Genomic DNA, 13,686 nt, shown 5'->3' with positions numbered 1-13,686 from the left:
TTTCTTCATGCTACATTACAAAAACTGGGTGTTCCCCTTGGATTCTCCTCCCTCATCCGGTAATTGTACACATGACCCACAGCGCAAATCCGGCTAAACTGCACAATCACACAAACATTTCCTTTATCACAGGGAACCAGGCAAGGGTGCCCATTGTCGCCTTTGTTATTCATTATAGCCCTAGACCCACTTATGCGACAATTACAAATAAAACATATACACAGGAAATTGCAACTCAAACCTGGTCCGCTATTAGTTACAGCATAGCTGACGATGTTATCCTTTACATATGACACTCAAATGATAACCGGGCACCAATACTTCGGGATATAATGCAATATGGGGCCCTATCAGGCCTATATGTCAACTGGGGTAAGTCTGAACTATTCCTCCTGACAGCCACAATGAAATCTGTAGTGAGGGAGTTTCCCCATGTGTGGAGTGACACCTCCACAAAATATTTGGGAATATACACACACACACGAAAAATAACAAATACTGTGACTGAACTAAGGCTGGGCAATAAATACGTTGATGGAACGAGTAGAGCAATGGATCAGACTCCCCCATCGATGCTGCATCGAATCGCCATTAGCAAAATGTTAGTTTTGCCCCAGTTTTTATATATTTCAGAATATCCCCATACCATTAACAAATGCGTTCTTCACCACGCTCCGTTCTACTCTTACAAGGCTGTGATGGGGGGCAAGCCAAAGCACATAGGGTGGACCACATTGACTCTTCCATTTGAGGGAGGAGGATTCAGAGTCACTAATTTGCATATATACTACTTAGTGGCTCAATGTAGCTTTTCGTGACACTGGTACCATCCGGACGTACATATACCATATGCCAAGCCTGATGCGGTTCTGGCTTACCCTGTAGTGTTGGCTGCTATACTACCAGCAGGCTTGTCTCCCGACCCACAAGCTGTATCTACTACTAGCTGGGCATGGACAAGACTGTTGCGTAAGTTTGGTGGACCATTGCTATACTCCTCGGCAATCCCCCTAGCGCCCAACACTTGGGTACCCATCACACAGGAAGCCTTAGTCCAAAGCACCTTAGCAAGATACTCATTAAAAACATTTGAGGATCTCTTCTCAGATGGACATATCTTCTTGCGTACCAAGGACATGCACTTCATAAATGCCCCCTGAATAGAACATTTTGTCCTGTGATGGTTAGAAGGCGCAATCAGAGATCAGATGCCTACTTGCCAATTAAACGCAGGAGAGTTCACGCCACTGACAATGCTTATCACCGACACCAATGGGGACCATCTCATCTCTAAATTGTACCACGCTAGTATGGCACTAACCCCCATGCACAATGCAAAAACACGATCTGCATGAGAACAGGACCGAGGATATACCTTACCAGATCAGAAATGGTACAGCTGCTGCACACAAATGAAACGAATATCCTTGAATCACTGAAACAAACTAATACACTTTAAGTTTCTTGACGGGCAAATGTCATACCAGCCAAACTTTACAGACTAGACCCCAACCGCCCAGGTAGCTGTCTCAAATGCCGGGCACCTATGGCAGACTTTGCCCTATGACTTGGACATGTCGCAAAGTGGCCAAATATTGGTGCAACATATTTATGACTATATCTCAGATGATGCAATTCCACATTGACCCCTCCCGCTGCTAGCACTCCTAGGCTACGTCCAAGAAATCTCCAAATCCTCACGTAGATATGTGGCTATTGCACTACTACTGGCGAAAAGAGAACTAGCTTTACACTCGGGAAGTAAACGAATGCCCGATAGACAAACCTTGATTAGGAGCCTGGTATACTGCGACACAAACAGTAAGCTATATCCAACCTCACAACCACCTACGTTAAGACCCTGAGATATATGGCAGTCACTGCGTTCCTATCTACTTACTCTGGACAGTAACGGTGATGTACAGATAAGGCAGGGAACACCAAACTAATTGAAGGTCCTATAGGAGTACTGAGACATCACCGCTCTGCGATGACCTGAATTATCTTGAAGCCTTTGCACCATAAGAGGATTGGGTGTAATACATGTTGTATTATTTGAACTGCATAGATGTGATCATGTACCATGCAACTCTGTAGACCATGTTTGGTCGAAGACATATTGCTCCACCTGCTTGTATTTGGATGCTCTTATTTTTGTTTTTCTTTTCTGAAAAATGAAAAATAAAGTTTAAAAAAAAACTTCACTGAATTGTTCAAATACATGTCCTGGAAAGAAGTCATCTGGGTTTCCAGCATTCTGTGAAAGTCTTGTTTGACAAGAGAGCTTCCTTGGTAACCATTTGTTCTTCAAAGCATTTACAAGGGCTGCATGTTCAAGGATGTAATAGGCACCAGAGTCTGAAGCAATCACTATCTTTATGGGGCTGGAACATATTCAATATATTAGTTTGATTACAGTTTGCAGTTGCTAAACGCCTTTCAAGAATTTCAAACTTTTGTTTTGTAAATGTAACATTAATGTTGACACCGCTTTTACTGATCAGTGCTTTAATTTGTAAAAAAAAAAGTGCAGGATAAAAGATTTATCTTAGGACTTGAATGGCAAGTCTTGATTTCACCTACGCTCTGTAATACTGTCTCTCTTCTGTAGGCTCGCGGAGAACAGTCTAGCTGATGACAGCTGCCGCAAACTTCGGTGCCTTGAAAACTGCACAACCCTCAAGAAGCTGAACCTGAGCGCCAACCTCCTTACTGACCGTTGTGCTGAGGACATAGAGAGGTTAATACGATCCTGTACTAGCCTCACCGAGATCAGGTAAAATACCTTCAATTTCAAACGATATTTTAAAATATCTGTTTGTTTCAGTACCACTAGACTACTTAGAAACTGTTTAGGGCCTATCAAAACGGATATGTAAAATCTCCGTCAACCAGAAATGAGTACATTTTTTTTTCAGTTCCCATAAGTGGGCCTCACTGGGACCATGGATTACATTTCTTTTAAATATATACTCTATTTCGGATTGCTTTTTCATTGTAGCAATGTGAACATTGTTTCTTTGGAAACTAAAATAAAAAATTACATTGTATCTACATCTAATACCTGTTTCATGTAATGCTCTATCTACACGCATTCTAATTATTTTCCTCTTTGCGAGATCCTCCAAGTCGGACGCTATATTATAGTCTTGACATTGGTAGTGAATAAAAGTGAGCATGGCTTATCCTTGAAGGGATAATAAAGTGACGCATGGGAGGGTTGGATCATTCTGGTTGAGACTTTTTGTAAAGTCAAATTATCTTGATAGTTGTTGGATGACAAATCAACTTTGCAGCCAGGATTTGGAGCAAGTTTTCCATTCGCAGAGGGTAGATGCATTAGTTGGAACTAAATTACAAAAAAAATAGCAGACGTATACAGAGCTGTCTGATTCCTTAAGTTTTGATCAATGTTAGAGATAAGGTTTTTGAATGGATGCAGAAAAGGACCTGCTGGCAAGACGCATTGGATCCATCAGATATTCAGCCCTGCTAAGTTTCCCTGGTCCATGCTTGATGTGGTGCTCCAGTTAAGGTTTTCTCTTTAGACTTGCAGTCTTGCTTATTTCATTATAAAACAGTACTACAACTCCCAGAATGCAAAGAAAAATCATTCACTGGAGCAGTACATCAGGCATGCACCACTTTGCTCTCTATATTAAGCGGGTTGGATGAAGCTGGCAAAGTGCAAATCTTGCCTTCACCAGAAGTGACGTGATGGGTATCTTTCTTTCTACAGATATCAGCAGGGGCGTAGCCTCAAGGGTGGTGTTTAGGGTGTGACACCAACCCTATTAAATGTATTTTGAAGTAAATGGTTGAGAACAGGCTCTCTCAGTTGGTTATGGTGAGTCTCTGTTAGATTTCACGTGATTTAAAAAAAAACACACAGTGGAAAACACATACTTTTTTTCTTCCTAAGTAATTGTTAATTAATTATAACTTAGATAACTTCCCTCCCTATACCTACAAACCCCGCAGCCTACACCTCAAATATATCAAAACATATAATTATCACACAATTCATATAATTAATATTGAATTACATAATTATTAATATAATAATAATTAATTGTTAATACATCATTATTTAAATAACTTCCCACCCTATGCCCCTACAAACACAACAGCCTGCAAAAAAAATATAACTAACAAATAAAATGAATACAAAATTTACATAATTAATAATCCAGTAAATTATACAAAAAATAATAACTGTGAATGAATTAAGACTTAATTATTTTCCTACCCTATGCCCCTACAAACCTAGCAACCTGCTACAAAACTATAAATTAGTGTTAGCAAATAAATTCAAAATCACTTAGAATTGCAAACTATATTTAAAAATATTAACAATTTTACAAACAGTAACACATAAATTAATATATGAACTAAAACACATTAAGATAATTTAAAAACAATATTTTTTACAACTATATTATTGAAAACGTTATTAACAACGATATTCTTAACAACGATATTACTTACCTGAACAACAATATTTTTGCATCCCAATTTTTTGTAACACTTTTTTTCCCTGGTATTTCTGTCTCCTGATATTCGCAACTCCATATTTTGTTCAAATACCAAAACGCACATCACATTGCTCAGCCAAGGGGAACTTCATCAAAAGCACACTACCTGTTGATGCTCAGCCAGCTCCCAAAGCTTACCCCCGTGCTTGAGGTGATGTTTTCGCCCCTCCATCTTCACTGGATCTGCAGATACCCGGATTTTGTTATGCCTGTTGTAAGGTTAATGGGGCCATTTTGTTATTGAATAGGAACCAGGTAGATTTAGGCTCTGGTGGCTTTCTTGGGCCAGAACTGTATTGTTGACTGAGCATCTGACTGGTGTTGGGTGCAGACAACGGGACATGGGGTGACACCCCCGGATCCATTGTATGTTGACTGTACAGAGTGCCAGCGTGACAGGCTATGGTCTACTTTTACAGATACAGACCATTAAATGGATTCAGGCAATTTTGTAGTTGCACCTTTATCTCCCTGTCCTCTACAACCCAAACCATTAAATCATGGACATATGCTGATTTATTCCTTCCACTTGCTTTGGGATGTTGTAAAAAAGAGTTGCTGCTACTCAGTATAATTGTACAACGTTTATAGTTGCTTAAATGAGTCGGAATTTCACACTGAAGGAATATGGCAATGTGGCTACAGGTGATATGAGATTATCAGCAACAACTCCAGAGCTCTATCACAATTTCCTCGCTGTTCCCTTCATGTTAGCCTCCCTTTAAAAAATAGAGATTTGTACATGGTTTAAAGGAGAGTTCATCTGTTTCTAAAGTACCCTAATGACCTTTAAACTAGATGACTTTGTAGTTCAGAAATATCCAGTTTGTAATCTTCAATGTTCCCTTTTTCCTCCTAGGCTGGGTATAAACAACTTCACCTCAGAAATGGAAAGGAAACTGAAGAACTTGAGGTCATTGCGACCAGGATTGGAGATTGTTGTTGGCTAATCCCGCAACTTGCTTATAGTGAATATTTTACAAGTTCATATACACGATAAGCCAACTGCAGTCTAGTTTGTGGAGAAAAACACTGACATGAAACACTGGACAAATAAAGATAACAATAGAGGTCAGCGTAATGAGGATTTTCAGATCCAACCATGATGCACTTTTTAGAACTGGCTTTCTCAGACATATTATCTTGATTTAGACATTGTTGCCAAGACATCCCTGAGTAAGAAAAGTGTAATGTTTGAAATTAGCAACCACTAAACCAGCACTTAAAGTCCTCTTGCAGAAAAATATTGCACGAAAATATTTGAGAAGTCAACCCCCATTCTAAACCTGTGGTTTTTAACCTGGGGCTCCCTGGAAGTCTACGTTGCCTACTGTGACTGTTAAGAAAAGTAAATTATATTAGCTTATTAAAAAAAGTTTGCATACATAAAAGAGTAGAAATGTAAACACAGATTTTAAAACTCTCTGTAAAGGTGAAGGAATTTGAAAAAGGAGGATTACAATTAATTTGTTATCCTTAGCTTGATTTGCAGGAGCAGCACAAGTTCAGCAAATACAATCTAGTATTGACAATTGCTGTCCTTAATTGAGGCACTGTTATACGCAGAGAAAAAGAGAACATGCTTTAGGAACGAAACAGAAAAAGTGATATACTAGAGTCTAGCAAATCGAATAGTTTTATTAGAAATAAAACCACACCTTAAAAAACTCCAACCTTCCTGTTAAAATATTCGATTTTTGTATATTTTTTTATTGTGAATTAAATGAAATATGTAATAATTATTGTTTGTATTTAATGCATGCTTGTTTCTGTATTTTTGTGTATCGTTTTGAGTATCAAATCAGAGAAATTGTTTTGGTTGAGGACACCCACTAGTAATTTAGTGGGGGTCCAAAGAAGCCAAACAGTTAAGAACCACTTTTTATGCCCTTAAAAATAAACACCCAACCATCCATAGCTTTCCTACCAAACCTGCATTTCCTGATGCAGAGGAGAAACTGCATTCACTTGTCTATGACAACAGACAATCCTGTGATCCTCTTGGTCCTCTCTGCAACTTTTAATATTTTTAATACGGTGCTTCTGATGTCCCTCTTCATCCAAACAACACATGTGCTTTGCAGAAACTGTTCCTCTGTGGCTCTCTTCCTTCTTAAAGGAGTATCAGCTGTTATCAGCAGCTAATCCAGATGTGTTACTCTAGACCTCAAATTCTCCCTCTAACCTTAAGTGTCCAACTAAGCTTCATTCAAGTAGTCCCCAGATGCTATATGTAAATTCTTGAGAGTTTTGTTCGCCAATCACTGATTCAAAATGTACCTGTATTAGGTTGACACCCAGATCAGGCTGAAGGTCTCCTTTACTAATACCTCAAGGAGTTCCTTTTATTTTTCCATGCTTAGTTGTCGAGCACAAACCCAGAATTGAACTTCTCCTAGCACCCCATTATGAGTCAGGCAGAGCAGTATCCCCTAGAGGGAAACTAGTTTGTAATTTTATGGCTGGCCCGGAGTTCTTTAATCCAGATTATCAAAGTGTGTAAACACTGAGCCTATCAATCATCAAATAATATTTAGTTGATTAGTTTTTTAAACTATAAATCACAATCACAGAGAGTACAATATTGAGAGGCTGAATAAATTCCAGTCCCCTGTTTAAAACTATCTCAGTGTTATAAGCCCAGAATAAAAACATTAAGTGGGGAGCGGTCAGTTACCCAAAGGCACAAAATGCTAGAAGGTTCAGGATAGAGGACAGCAATTACCCAATTTGATTGACCTGGAAATCCAGCCTGCAAAATATCAGGAGGATTGTGCAGGGGGTTGCAGGCACAAAGGACCTTGAGGAGGGGGTGGAGGAGTGTCTTAAAATAAAATGAAAATTGCAGATCCAATTTGAAGTTTGTGAAAGAAGTGATGTGTTAATCCAGGTATTCTATGAAATAATGATTGGCAATACTCGGTTTGTAAAATCACAAGTGGTGCAATAACAAAAAATATGAATGTTTAAGAAAAATTTGGAAGTCATCATGATCATTTTAAGTAAGAAAAAATTATAGATTAGACAGCGATAATTTATGATTCAGTGTATATTCTAATTACATGCAATGTGATTTTGTGCTAACAAGGAAAATTTGAATTATTACAATATTTGAGGATTTTGATATCTATGGCAAAAAAGTCGTACTAGGGCCCCCATTAAGATGACGGGCGGACTTTGTCCGCCCGCCATCCCATCGGAAAAAGGGACCGACCCCCATAAGGGCGGGGGTCCCAATGGTGGCATTAGGATGCGCCCGCCACAGTGGTGGGCGCATCCCTCATTTTTAACATTGTGGCGGCAATGTTAAATATGCATGTATGCATTTGTATATACGAAGCGTCAGGCACCGGGCGGTGCCTGCTGCTTCTTGTATGCAAATGCTGGGGGGTACCACAGGTACCCCCCGTGTGCACCCCCCAACTCTCCTTCACTCTGGGGGCCCGCAGGGGACACCCCAGAGTGAAGACTGCATGCCTTTCTGTGGAGGCATCGCCACCATGGAAAGGCATTGTTAAAAGCCATCCTAATATGGCTGGCAGTGTCTAATAGACACCGCCACCATATTAATCCTTTTCCGCCCGGCCGCAAGGCGACCAGGGCGGAAAAGCGGCGAACGGTCTTTCTGTCCGCCGCGGTCCCCCCGCCATCCTAATATGGCGGGGGGGAATTAAGGTATGGATGGCGGGCGGATTACCCCCGCCAGGCTGGCAGTGGCTACCGCCAGCCTGGCGGGGGCAATCCGCGCTCCATCCTAATGGGCCCCTATGTTTGGTATATTTTCTGGAAAAGATATTGTTGGAGTTTGAATATGTTTTTAATATTTTTGATGATTTTGTATTATGTTTGTAGCTATATTATGTGTGAATATTTTAACTGTAACCCTGAGTAAGTTGTGTAAAGAATGAACTGGCTACAAGCAACTGTATGGCAACAAGAACCTATGTATGAAATCAATAAAAATTATGCAATATGAATTGTGTATTTCTTATTATTAAATGGACCATTATTATGGACTTGTATAGCTTCCTTGTATAGCTTGGTGAGCAAAAAGTGCTTGAATTTACTTTACTGCATAAGGGAAACATTTCTATGTTGCCCTTTAGGTTAATCAATCATGTGTTTGTTGAGTCCAACTACCCACCCATCAAGGTCTCAATGCGCTGGGGGGAGTCGCAGGGTCCGGTCCATCAAGGAGGCGGTCTATCGAAGAGCCATGTTTGAGGTCCCTCGTTAAGGTGGGGAGTGATGTCTGTCTGAGGTGGAGCGGGAGGGTATTTCAGGCTCTGACCGCGAGGAAGGAGAAAGAGCGGCCTCCTGATCTGGACTTCCTGGTGTGAGGGACCAAGGCGTAGGAGAGCTGGGCTGATCGTAAGGTCCTTTGGGGTGCTTGGAATGTGAGTCGGCTATTCAGGTATTGTGGTCCAGTGTTGTGGAGGGCTTTGTGTGACTGGGTGAGAATCTTGAAGGTGATTCTTGCCTCGACGGGGAGCCATTGGAGTGTGCGCAGGTGCTGGGTGATGTGGCAGTGTCGTGGCAGTTTGAGGACTAGTCTGGCTGCGGCGTTCTGGATGTTTTGAAGTTTGCGGGTGAGGTTTTTGTTGACCCCGGCGTTCATTTTCGTAGTCTAGTCTGCTGGTGAAGAGGGCTTGTGTGACAGTCTTTCTGTGTTCAAGGGGATCCATTTGAAGATATTGCGTAGGAGGCTGAGGGTGTGGAAGCATGAGGATGTGACGGAGTTGATCCGGCGGTCCATTTTGAGTTTGAAGTCCAGGATGATTCCAAGGTTGCGTACGTGGTCCGTGGGAGTGGGTGGGTTTTCAGCGTTGTCTCTGCCGGACGAGACAACGCCGGACACGGCTCGTAAATGGAGCTCTTCATTCCAAAACTGAGTATCTCAACTATGGAATAGCCATTGAGAGGCTGATACTTGAATTCTCATTTCTATTGGACCACCTTTACCTCTTACCTGAGAGGTCAATTCCTTATACATCCTAAATCCCGACGCGAACAAGATTAGAGTTGGGACCTGAATTTAATTACCTGGCAAACTGACTACTCTATGCTATTGCCCTGAAGAAGCCCATGACTGGGCTGTCTGCTTGTGAGAATTCCTTATTTCTTTTTTTGAATATACTGTATGACGTACACTGTATATATATTGCCTCTCATACCCTTTTTGGAATAAATGTTTCACTTTATGGTCATGTGGCAGCTGACCATCTGAGGTGGGCAATATCTGGTTACCATTGCGACTAGTCCTGGCAGTGCAATCCTCTAGAACCCAGCTGCCCCTATCGAACTTTAGCATTAAATTTGATGGCACTTTTTTTTTTCTTCAAGGCAGTACCAAGACAGCCTCGGGAAAACGAGCGTTAAACAAACATATTAACATAACATAACACAATCAAAAACATGGCACTCAAGTGATTGTTGGCTTTCTAATAAGGTTGATAAGAACTTTAAAGTTATACAGAAAAATGTTGGACAAATCAAATGCAATCATGGATTTATGTCAACTGAATAAACATTCTTGAGGCCAGAACTGCACTCCTGATTGTGGGCAATGGTCAATGTTTCAAAGAGTTTGATTTTGTAATAAATTACATTCTTGAGGCCAAAACTGCACTCCTGATTGTGGGCAATGGTCAATGTTTCAAAGAGTTTGATTTTGTGATAAATTGTCTATGGCTACCCAGGTTAATCATTCCGTCTGTCTCGAATAATCCCATATGTCTAGTGCAGAAGACTAATCCACTTTAGAGCAAAAATCTGCAGGCTACATGTCTTATGAAATCAAACCGTCTCACCTTTTAAATGACTCCCAGCCAAATCTTGCTTCCATTGGAAGCTAGACTCTTACTCTGACCCATACATCAGTGTGTGTGCCAGCTATAAGAAATCTGAAAGTGTTATTTTATCCCTACACAACTGTAAGACTTATAAACTTTAGCCCTCATTAAAACTTTAAAATGCTTTAAACCTTAGTTTGATCAGGTGGGATGGCTTTTTTCCAATCAAGTTTCCAAATTAGGCAATCTGTAGCCTAACACTCTGAAACTGGATGTAGAGCTTTTGCATTTTGTGAAATTTTTGTAGACATGACCTTTGTAAATGTTTGGTCTTATGAAATGTTTCATGTTCTCAAGCATTTGGGTGTCATAGGGTTTGGATTGTGTTAGAAATGCAACTACTGCCTTACTTGGTATTGCACAACAAACCTGCTTCAATAAATTAAACTACAAATATGATGTAGTGTTTTTGCTAGCCCATGTCCAACATCACTTTAAGCGGTACCCTCAATGTACCCAAAACCTTCCCCCACTGTAAGCATACCATAACATTTATCCATCTTATAACCCGTGCCTTAACCCAGACCTCTAACTACTTAACACTAAAACTAAGCTAGAGTCATTCTTAACACATCTCATGTGTAACCTTCACTTTGACACTAAACAGATTGCAAATGTAATATTTATTCTAACTACTGACTTAATATTAACCAGAACCATAGTCAAACTAAATACCTCATTTTATTTATAACATAAACAGCCCAGTGACTTTAACATTTAAAAACAATATTGACATTACATTACATTTGCAGACTTCTCTTTGCAACGTCTTTTTATTGTGGGTGATTGTCTGTAATAGTTTTCTCTGTTGTGGTTTTGCAATCCTAAATATATATTTCTCGATTAAGGCATGTATAAATTTAAAACACATGATAAGCACACACATACACTGAAAAGCAACTATCATATACTTAGATAACACTCATAAATATTTATTTTACTGGGGGGCCAAGATGCACACAAGACTCAGGAGCTCCGTACCCCAAACCCTTGATTATCCTGAAAAATCTTAGCTATCCTGCCCGATGGAACGACCGATCACCGTAAGTATTTGTCTGGTGCAGATGTAGCAGCTGAATATCACCGAGGGAATCAACGCTTATGACTGAAGGCGAGACTGAGTAAATCACAGCGACAGCCGCATAGGGAGGAGTGCGAGAAGCCGATCACCCCTCGACGTGCAGTGGAGACAAAGGCCTGGGGCACAAGGGTCGGTTTGGGCCCAGGCTCATACATGGTTGCAAGCGAGAGGAGCAAGATTGTCGGAGTGAAAATGCCCAGGGGTCAGGATTGTTGCCATCATGGGCGTAGGAAGTGTGGGGGACGCGGGGGATATATCCCCCCCCCCAGATTTTGGAGTGGGGGGACACGGGGGACAAGGGTGGGGGGGACGAGGGGACAAAAAAATTTCCCCTCTCCCTTCTGTAATTCGCAGGGCCATTAGCGCTCGAAAGCGCTACCTAATGGCCCTGCACTTGACCTGTGTCCTGCCTGCAGTTAAAGAGGCCACCCGCCCTCTTTCTCCTTTGTTATGCTGCAGTAAGGCTCGGCCGGTCTGGGAGGGGCCGAAAAGGAAAACAAACTCTTGTCTCTTTTCCTTCATGCCCAGAGAAGGTAAGAACAGTGTCAGCTTCTGCTGCTCTGCCTCTGGCAGCTGCCCTCCTCCCCTCTCTCTCTCTCTCTCTCTCTCTTTATTTCTCCATCTCTTTCTGTCTTTGTCTCGCTCCTCCTTAAGTGCTGACTTCAAGAGACAGCTGTTACGTACTCTCTCTTGCCTCTCCTTTTTTCTTTATTTGTTCCCCTGTTTAATGGATCCAAAAACGAGCAGAACACTTGGGCTGGAAATGTCATCATTTTTTGACCGTTTTCTATTCCAAAGTACAACCTCGGGACGGAGAGAAAAAGTATCAAAATAAGAAAAATAATGAAATAACTAAATAAAGCAATACTGAGTGGTCAGCAGACAGGCCAGATTGTTATTTACACCCACGCACCTTAGCGCCGCTTTACAGAGTTTTCCAATGAAGCGCTACTTTCTTTTTATCTTCTTTCTTTGAACAACATTGTTTTCCCAGGGTGAGGAAGTGCACCATTCCTAAAGGGACTGCAATACCTGGTTGATGGGTGGAGTGGAAAACGTTAAATATGATCGTTTTTAACTGTTTTAATTATTTTAGCTTATGAAATGTGTACCGAAGCTCTGTGTTTAGGGATGTGGTCTTTTTTAAACCAATCTGCTTACATTTTGTGAGGATATAAGCCAGGGGCGCAACTAGGTCTTAAGTTCGGGGGGGGGGGCTAACATGGCATAAAAAGGGGCGTGCTTAACATGTTAATGGGGGAGGGGCTAAAATGGCAGACAATCAGGATCGGATAATGCTCAAGCCAAGCTAAGAAAAAGAAGTGGCAAATTCTGCATTCAAAACTGGACAACAATCAGTTTTATGAGAAGTCAATTGGAGAACAGAGGATAATGTGAAACATTTATATTACAGACAAGGGATGTGTTCATCTTGCAATAAAGTGTCACTCAAATACATTATATTGTCTCACAACGATATTATGTAGATGGTTAAAATTACACCCTTTTTTCTAATGGAATGCCCATGAAACTGGGTCAAAAGAGCCCAGAACAACTTGCTACTCTCTGAAAAACCTAGACTGTTCACAGATATAAATCACACAAAAAAGGGGACTCTGTCCACCCCCCAAAGACAAAGAAGGAATTTGAGATTTTGCAATGTGTCCATTTGCAGTGTTGTTACAAACTATAGCACCAACAAACATTAATTTATTGGCAGTACAGACATTAAAGCATGGTGCTTTAATGTATAGGCAGTGGAAGTAGGGGCGAGTGGGGTGCTGTGCAGCAGCACCCCCATAATAACCATGCTGGAATTCAGAGGGTGCATGAGAAATAATAAAGCATTTACATTTTGATAATATCATGTGACATTTGCTGTTCTTCGCAATTACTACCCCATATGAGGGGTTTAAGCGCTTTTTGGTGGGAAGCACGCTACTCTGGAACCCAAACAGAATTAGTGGGGACTGATATAGGGAAATATGAAATTAATCTGAGTGGTGGAGATCTTAGTCTGTTATTTGTATTGAAAAGGAATAGTGGAGCGATAGAAGAAAGAAGGAAGGGTCTAGAATGTGTTTTTTTGGGGGGTCACAGCAGTAGAAGGGGGTTCGGGATGGAGGTGGAAGAGTCAGAGGGAAGGGTTTAGAAAGGTTTGTTTGGGCGATCTGAATACTAAAAGCGGTATGAGATGATGGAAGGGGGGGTAGAGGAG

The 13,686-nt window shown here is 41.1% G+C and overlaps 1 protein-coding gene across 2 annotated transcripts in view; it reads left to right on the top strand.

Annotated features, from left to right (window-relative positions):
• The window catches only part of LOC147673966 (NACHT, LRR and PYD domains-containing protein 3-like), a 428,609-nt gene extending 422,394 nt beyond the window's left edge, over positions 1 to 6,215 (top strand). For both annotated transcript variants that reach the window (XM_086945054.1, XM_086945053.1), the window contains 2 exons: positions 2,612 to 2,776; positions 5,395 to 6,215. In XM_086945054.1, the coding sequence (XP_086801180.1) occupies positions 2,612 to 2,776; positions 5,395 to 5,485 (256 nt within the window). In that variant the 3' untranslated portion in view covers positions 5,486 to 6,215. The remainder of the gene's footprint in view (positions 1 to 2,611; positions 2,777 to 5,394) is intronic.
• The last annotated feature ends 7,471 nt before the right edge of the window (positions 6,216 to 13,686 follow it).

Source organism: Lissotriton vulgaris, chromosome 12 (genome assembly GCF_964263255.1).
Source record: "Lissotriton vulgaris chromosome 12, aLisVul1.2, whole genome shotgun sequence".
In the NCBI taxonomy this organism is placed as follows: domain Eukaryota; kingdom Metazoa; phylum Chordata; class Amphibia; order Caudata; family Salamandridae; genus Lissotriton; species Lissotriton vulgaris.
This window is presented reverse-complemented; position numbering and strand designations above follow the sequence as displayed.